The sequence below is a fragment of the Vicia villosa genome, unplaced genomic scaffold (genome assembly GCF_029867415.1).
Source record: "Vicia villosa cultivar HV-30 ecotype Madison, WI unplaced genomic scaffold, Vvil1.0 ctg.002972F_1_1, whole genome shotgun sequence".
Classification (NCBI taxonomy): Eukaryota; Viridiplantae; Streptophyta; class Magnoliopsida; order Fabales; family Fabaceae; genus Vicia; species Vicia villosa.
Window position 1 is genome coordinate 161571 of NW_026706078.1, and position 9348 is coordinate 170918.

General features: G+C 32.0%; 1 protein-coding gene across 1 annotated transcript; it reads right to left on the bottom strand.

Moving 5' to 3' along the window:
• Nucleotides 1-4401: 4401 nt before the first annotated feature.
• LOC131640145 (uncharacterized) lies at nt 4402-8593 on the bottom strand. Its single transcript, XM_058910552.1, has 7 exons — nt 8368-8593; nt 6559-6665; nt 6377-6418; nt 6124-6211; nt 5449-5536; nt 4906-5006; nt 4402-4690 (listed from the first exon to the last, which is right to left on the bottom strand). The coding sequence occupies exons 1-7, from the start codon at nt 8496-8498 to the stop codon at nt 4567-4569; spliced, it is 681 nt and encodes a 226-aa protein (XP_058766535.1). The 5' UTR covers nt 8499-8593; the 3' UTR covers nt 4402-4566.
• Between the last annotated feature and the right edge of the window lie 755 nt (nt 8594-9348).

The following is a 9348-nucleotide window of genomic DNA, read 5'->3' on the forward strand; positions in this document are numbered from 1 at the left end:
CATGTAAACAGAATGGTATTTGGATGAAAAAATATGCTGTAGAATACGCTGAAGAGCAAATTCACATGTTTCTCAAACCTCTTGAGTCGGATCAGAATCTAAACTATACTTCTATAGAGAAACATTACTATCTGAATCCAAATTTCTAAGTAGAAAGAACTGTTTAATATCGATATCGATCAAACATAATTCCTAACATAAAACCAGCACCCGAACCGGGAATTAGAAGCCAACAACCAAAAGACCACATCAGGCCCGACTTCCTGCAATGTCGCCTTAACCAACTTTCTGCATCAGAGAACAACCGAAACACAATTATATATAACTAAAAAAAGGTACAATGCAGAACTGCAAATCTTATTATTTCCGCACTGCTCACGATCTACGAATATATAATCATAAATATACTTTCACATGATTCTTTAAAGCATTCTTCCAAATATATAATCATAAATTCCCATCTGTTGATCATGTAAGCTAGACATCTTCATTAAGCATTTACTAATGACAAAACTCACATTATTATGAGTAATCTTTGCATCAAAAAGCTGCATATGTGGAGTCAGAGACTGGACACAGATAAACAAAGGTTTGTGTTAGAGCCAATAGAATTTTCAATATCAATAATCAATTTGTATGGAAATTTAAGACTTTCGAAACAGGGCGTGAGATAAAAGAGCCACCTGCCACCAAATATACTCTATAATGTAAGAGAAGATCCAATTTTCAACATGATATATAGAAGTGGTGATTTGTAACATAAAGGTAACAATTTTTTTAAAATCTTTATATGTTCAGATAATTAAGCTTCCTTGAAATTAGACATTCATTGTACGTGAACATGACCTTGTGATTTTTAAGGTAATCATTTATACTTTAACTCATTATGTTAAAACATATAAAAACATTTTGCAATTAGTTTAACTCCCAAAACCTTCAAACCTATAACTCAAATTAAATCACTTTGAATATGTTTTAAGCTTGAAACTCTCAATTGAAATGACTTACTCCCATGCCAAATCATAAACCAACCTAAGAAAAACCACAATAACTTACTAAATAATTTTATATCAAAATTTATATATATTTCATTCAACTATTCAGTACCTCCAAGTTATACATTTGAGCTATGCCAACTATCTAGTACCACTGCAAAGTATCATGTGGAAGAAAATATAGTTAAAGTATGCACCACCACTAACAATAGTAACATTGGATTATAAATCATCATTTACCGACCGTGTTTAAGATGATAAAATGCATCTAAATTAGTGGTTAGCAACATCAAGTACGTGTTGGACTGCCACAAATAATAAATAATTACTTAAACCTTTAAGAAATAAGTAGTAAGTTATATCATTTATCAATGTGAGTACTATATCAAACAAATCAATTCTACTTGCCTGAAACATTAAAATGACATAACAAAGTTGGCCAGCAGCATATCATTCAGGTGAAGCGAAGTTTTCTGAGTGCCAACCCGACTGATCACCTGCATTCAACCTTTAATGTGTTATTCTAAGTCAGTATTCAGTATATGAATAGAAAAACTTAAGTAGAGTCAAACCATGTACCTGAATATCAGTGTTGAAAAAAACACCACAAACACTGGAACTCATCATTTTAATGTATAACATGTATAAATCACTTATCAAGCGTAAAAAGTACGTAAACGACATAAAAAAACCCTAAAAATGCAAGTAAATCGGAAGCTTGCATCAGAGGTGTTAGTGATGAGATCCCTTAGAAAGATCTCCTTGTTGCATAAGAGGTTTATGATAAGACTGAAAAGCTGGTTGATCTCAGCCTGAAAGACAAACGTTTCGGTTTTTGACATCGTAGATCGATGGGTTGAAGAGAGGGATCGATGGATTTCTGACATGGTAAATCAACAATGAATTTTAACAACAATAAAAAATCAAATCAAGTATAGATCAAACTGAAGGTTAAAGAATCACCTGGATTTCTAGCGGCGAAGCTTTTAGGACCAAAAATGGTTGATAGTAAGTGTCGAAACAGTGCCCAACTCTCTGCAAGACTTCACACCACCTAATCAACACCGAAACAATGTCGTATACATGAAAATATGATCACAATAAAAAATTTGTGGATATTGGTTTAAAGAGTATATAGTTAAATGGGGCTATTGGTTGTTTTCTTCACAGATAGAGAAGAAAGAAGAAGACGAAGAGAGAGAAGGTGAAATGGGAAAAGAGAAGAGAGTAGAAATGAGCATACCAAGAGAGAGAACGTGAAATTGGGAAAAGAGAAAAAGTTGAATTTGATAGTATGCTTTGGAACCAAAGAGAAGTAAGTGACATCATCAAATGATCCAAACCTAATAAGCAAAGACATAATTCAATAACCATGTAGTTAAAATTGAACAATGTGACATCATTAGTTGCATAAAGTAATTTTTGGACACAAAATGCCCCCATTTTGATGAGGTGGAGGACAAAGACAAAAAGTTAAATTGGTATTTTCCAGAGCCATTAATTTTCTTATATTATAGATGTTTGTATCAACAATTATCATTTTTCCCTTTATAAAAATATATGTATCAACCATACACTTATTTCTGTTTATAAAAATATTAGTATTGATAATAATCTTTTTCCCGTTTATAAAAATATTTGTAACAAACAATACACTTATTTCTGCTCATAAAAATAATTTTATCAATAATAGAATTTTTCCGTTTATAAAAATATTTGTATAAAACAATACACTTTTTCCCATTTATAAAAATATTGTATCAACTATAAACTTTTTCCATTTATAAAAACAATAAATTATTCTAGCAAAAACGAATTAGCTGCAATTTGGGTCACCTAATCAATATTCATAGAAAAAATTAGATGACAATCATAAATGATATACAAATAAAAAATAAATTGAACACTCAACATGCAATCAATTAAAACTCAAGAAAAAATATAAGCGCTTAAAAGTCGTGCGTCGGGACTGATAAATTTATTTGATAAAAATATAAAATTTATTTAAATACATGTGTGGATAGAAAGGCAAACTAATCTTCTAATTTTGAACTTTTTTTTTTCTACCATTCACTCAAGAATAAAGGTAATTAGCTGATAACTTAATACATAAGCAACAGAAATATTAACATTAGCACCATAACATATTAATCCTTATCCTTTATCTATATAACTTAACATGGTTAAGAGAAAAGTAAGTAACGATGGAATCAAAAGTTTAAGAAATAGTGAGATTTTTATATTAACCAAATGAGGTAAAATATTTGTACATTTTTGGAACCATTCCAACTTCAAATGAGCGGTTAACAAATTTATTTCACTTCAATTTCATTTTACTTGTTCATGAAATTTGTAGCTCGCTATTACTTTTCAATTATCATTTGAATACTAATCTGGATATTTTTCTTTGCATGCCAAAACGCAAAATCACATTCTGTACTGCTTTTGTATTCAATATTAATAGTCTTACACTTTTATCATCTTATTTTGATATCAAATAAAAACTGAAGGGCAATTGGCAGGAAATTTGTTGTTAGTGGTAAAGATCAGAGATTCAAACCTTACAAAAAGAAAAGCTTAGTTAAAAAATAGAGAAATCGAAAAGCTAAAACAAAAAAAAATAAGGACTAAAAGTCCATTTAAACTTAAAGTTAATTATAAAGCAAAAAAAATTGAGATGATATTGACAAATCTGCTATATGAGACCACTTCTCAGCAATAGAATCTTTAATGTAGAAGGGTATCTTTCGAACGGAAAACAATGCTGTTTAAAAAGTAAGTGACCAGGAGTTTAGATCAGGTATATATCGTCTAAACGAGGGTGTGTTTGGATTGGCGGTGGACAGAATTGATTCTAGCAGAATTGAGTTTAGTAGAATTGATTTTATCAGAATTGAGTTTAGCAGAATTGATTTATGTTTGGATACATTTATGTAAAAGTGAGTTGAACAATAAATTACAATGTAAAAATCATCCATAATCAATTCTGGAGGCAGAAGCTACAAATTCTAGCTTCTGGTAGAATCAATTCTGGAGACAGAATCAATTCTACTTTTGCCTAACCAAACATCTTAAAATAACCCAGAATCAATTCTAGTCTTCTAGAATTGCTTTTGGCCTTTCCAAAAGCTAAACCAAACATGCACTTCGTTGTAATTTCAAGGTTCAGTTAGAGAAAAAAAAATTTATTTATTTTTGTAGAAACTACAAGTTGTGTTTTTATTGTAAGATCGACACTAGATCTCAGATTTGTTGTCAATGACAAACATCAATAGTGTCCCTACGTTTTAAAAACTATTTGCACCAGATGGCATACTATGATAATTACTATAAAATGACAATTTAATTGTTTACTCCCTCTATTTTAGATCACAGGTTGTGTTTCATTCCAAACCAGAAACTTAAATTCAGGTAGTCCATAAATGGACCAAATTACTACATTGAGTATCTTGTTCACGTACATGTAAGAAAACATCAATGTATCCATCAACAGTTAATAATACATGTAGGTACAAAATGCAAATAAGTTTCTTTAGGCTCCAAACAACCCAGGTCCTTTAACATAAGGATTTTACTTCATGTATTTATGCAGGAATTTCCTATGGAAATCATTCCTGATGGTGTCATTGATGAATCGCTTAGCCAGCTTGGTTTCCCCACGGGCTTGATTTTTGAAGACCACGTCATCATCCCACCTGAGTCAAACAAAACTTTTAAAAATGAGATCATGATAGCATATGAATGGAGTTTAGATATTAAAAATTGAAAAAAGTGTCATTAAAAATTGCATGTTACTCCTTCCAAAATATATTAGAAAGGTACAAACAAGTGCCCTCATAGTATTGTTTAAGAATCAAAAGAGGATTAAGGCAAGTAAATACAGTCATTTTGGTTAGGCAGACATTCAAACCTTCTTTTGACATTGAAAGATGTAGGATTATTTATCAATGGGTTTCCACGCATAAGCTCTGCTTCTTTTACTTTTAGATCTTCCTCTTGTTGTTGCCGTTCCTGCATAAAAACAATCAACATTATATTCCTTTTGTAAATATTTTGGAACCAATTAGCAAAAGGTATTAGTTATTAAAATAGATGTGTTACAAACCCAAATGTAAGAATTGAATGGTTGATACAGTAAAACAAGGCCGCATTTCTTATTGGTGAGTGAAATTTGAACATGGAACAAGAGAACTCTCCATGGAAGGATTTCCCCTTTCAGAAAAATATTTTAATTTTCAAAATGAACCCTTTCGCCCTTCCTCATATAGTCCCTTCTAAACGATATATCCCTTCTAAATTTCTAAGTGCTTAACTATCCTCAACTGATTCTACCTAGTTTCTCTAACAGTTCTCCTCACTTCTATTTTCAGAGGGGTAATACAACAAGCTCAATGTGTTATCTTCAATGGCATGACACTAAAGAGTTAGGTATAAAAAAGAAAAATTTTGTTACCTTGCGCAGCTTTTCCTCTGCCCTTTCCTTCTTTATTTGTTCAAGCTCGGCCAGCAAAGCTTCAGTGTCATCCTCATCGTCATCATCGCTGACAGATAGAAACACAATGTTAGTTATAATAAGATGTAAGGAACTTGTCTCATTCTGAGCATTGACATAAGATGTTTGACTTCAAATCAAACACCAAAAAGATTATTATCTTAGGCTATGTTTGCAAGGCTGCGAGTTTGATTTAGGTGAAAAGAATTAGGTGATAGTATGTCATTAAGCTGAGCAACTTGCAAACATAGCCTAAATGAATCAAGAGCAACTTGGCTTACAATAATCATCACAGAAAACAATGTATTGGCTAAAAAAATACATTAAGCTGAGCATGCCTTTTATAAGGGGAACAAATACCAAAACCGTACACCCCTCCATGTGATAGTATGTCATTGCATTACCTAATAAGTATGAATAAAAGATTGACTATGCCCAAATGCCGATAGAAATAGCAGGCATATTAATCGACATATGCTCAAGTATGCATGCTTGAACACACATGGTAATATTATCGTGTCTTTGCATTGCTATAATACAGTATGTATACTAGTGTACTTGCACATATACACATCAAAGGTACATTATATAAACAATTGATCTAGTTTACATGAAGAGTATGCAAAATTATCAAACCTTTCATCATCGCTGTTGACTTCAACATCCGAATCATCTGCATCAACACTGCGGGGAACAATGTGGTCTTCAAAATCTCTTTTTGTTCCTGGTAAGATAAAGACACGTCAATTAACAGACCGAATATAAATACTTTATGGCTTCTTTCTTTATCTTTTTAACCTCTTTTTCTTTTATGGTAATTGGGAGACAATGTCAATGTGCAAAGTAATGAAATAAGTGAATCTATACTTCAGAATAGTAGAAAAAATACCTTCCAGAAATAGATGACTACTCTTTCCATGATCCCTGTCATCTGTCAGAGCATAGAATAGAATCAGTTAAACATTTACAATTGGCAACAAAAATGAAAACTCATCTCACAAAAAGATGGAATTCAAAAGCTACAAGCAGAACCTTGCAAAACATTAGACATCCATAGTTCTTAGTTCTTACCATTATAATATTTATTTTTTGATGAGAAGTGCCTCCGTTCACGTTCATCGAGTTCATCGCGTAGGTTTCTTCTCTTTAATTCATCCTGTGTATCCTGGCCGTCTTTCCTAGAAAGGTTTAACACAAATTATTAGGGAGGAAAACAAAACGGGTGGCATCAGCAAAACTGCCCACTGAGATGAAATATTGACAGCATGTAAAGAGCAGTGCGGCACTATAATCATTTAAAAGAGTAAAGTTGTCATGTTTCACAAATGAGTCGTCATTAAAAATAGATACATCATTAATTTTCAGTAAAAAAATGTGAATGCAGGACTGTTAAGGATGACCGCTATTGTGAGCTTTAAAAACCAAGGTAAATATGTAACATGAATACATAAGCTCCAACAACATACATAATACCTTAAAAACAGAAGTTGCAGCAACATACATAAATTCCAACAGTACCATCAATATAAGTTCCCAACTTCCCATCAAAATCAAAGAGAAAAAAGGATATACACTAACAACCAATCAATGACATGTATTCAACCAAATCATGCTTAAATTTTAAAATTACGTGATTTGGCAATTTGTTATGTTTTTATCGGACGACGGTGTAAAACTATTTTAAATTGTGAGTGCATATCCATTGCACTCCAAAATCAAATTATAAATGTACTCAAAATGTCAACCTATGTCAATATTGTCACCAATATGTTAAAAAAAAACTTAGTTGTTGGAAGTTTGTGTCACACTTGCAGAAGATGATGCCGTGGTAGCTAATAAAAGAGAAACAGCGAAACAGAGGAAAACAAAGGAGAAGGCACAGAAAAAAACAGAGGAGAAATAAGCTGTGAATGGATGGAAAAGGTGAAGAAATAGATGAATAGATGAAGAACAGTGATGATTTCTGAAGAACAGTGGATGGCTTGCTGATTTGCGAAGAAGAATGTCTAAAAAGTTGTGCTGGGAAGTTTTGCAAAGAAGATGGCTTTCTGAAAAGCAAACACGCGGAAACAGCGAAGAGGGAAACAAAAAAAACACGTGAAATGACCTAATGCGACCTAAAGCAAACACTTGTGATGTTATGTTAGATCAAATAAAAGGATCAAAATACCAATTCGGCCTTTAAATCTGAATTTGCAAAATGGTGTCTGCTATTCCCGCTATCGCGGATAGCACTTAGCAGTCTAGATCAGGTCCTGTTCCGCTACACTAGGCCATTATAGCGCTATCGATCGACAACCTAGTGTGAGAGGAGACCAGAACTTTTTAAATTTGAAATAAGGAGACTAATTTCCTGAATTAATTAAATTACAAGACCAAAACTGTAATTAAACTTTTACATGAAGAGAAAAGAAGCTACTTCAAACACAAATTGGGATGGGATGCATGTAGATGTAATTCATGGAGTACAGTTGCAGATTTCCCCCAAAGAGCAATCAAGCACTCAAGAGTACGGGTTTTCAAATAAAAGCGAAATACTAAAATCGAATTCAAATTCCCCAAAGTTGCAGATTTCCATCAAAAGTATAATTACAACAACTTGATGAATCAGTTGAATGGGATATTCTATGCAAAACTGCAATACCTATCAAAATTATCAATTCCTAAAGTAATTAAAAGATTAGAACAACATAAAAAGATTTCCATAGAGAAAAACTATGGATTATGACAACGAACGATAAATCCAACAACAAATTGGTGAGCCGCGGAAATTACAGACAGTAATTAGGTCTAACGATGCAATTAACTTAACCTAATCAACCCAAACTAATTAATATCATGAAAATCAAATATCAAAAAAATTGGGGAAAAAAACCCTACCTGGGTTTGAGAGTGGTGTGAGAGGCTATGTCTCTTGAGGAGTACTTCTGAGAAGGACCGAAAATTCTCGTACCGCCTTGTTCATTTCCACCTTTAGCAGGAGCCCAAGTTGGTCTGGCCGCGGTGGTCATTGGATCGAGGTGAGAACGAAGGTTTGACGGACAGAAAGAAAGAGATCGAGTTTGGGAACAAGGGTTTCGGGAAGAAAGAGAAAATGAACGATGGTTTGGAAGAGAAATTGTTTATTTATATATATTAAACCGATATTTTTTTAAAAAGATTTATTAAATCAGATTAATCTGCTAGTAACAAATCTTTTATTATTATTTTTTTATACTATTTGTAACAAATCTTTCACTATTTTCTTTAACAAATCTTTTACTTATTTATTTTGATTGAAATCTTTCATTTATTTATTTATTATCCACACAAATATTTTTATTTACTTATTAAAACAGGTGCTAACCGAAAAACGTTATTAATCCCACCCCGCCGCCTAACTAGGCTATAAGGTTTGAGTTGGCCACCAAATTTATAAATAAAATCTTCATACCATAATATATATAAAATATCTAAATTATAATAAACACAAAATTAAAAATGAAATGATTAAAGAGTATTCCCTCGGTCTCAAATTATAAGAAAAATTCATTTTTTTTATTCATTTGAATAATTAATGTATTTGATATATATATATATAGATTTTTGAGTAGCTTAAAATCATCAATAATAGTCTAAGAATCAATACTTATAGCAATTTCACTTTCAATGTTAACCTTCATGCTATCTCCTAAAAAATCTACTTCCATTTTGTTTCTTAACCTTGTCTTGATAATTTTTATTGCCGAAAAAGATCTTTCTATAGTAGTTGTAGATACAGGGAGAGTCATGATAAGACGGAGCAGTCTATCAATCAAATAATAAATTTCCTTCTTTTCAGTTGCAACCAAAGATGAACATAATTCTTGAATAGTTGCAAAT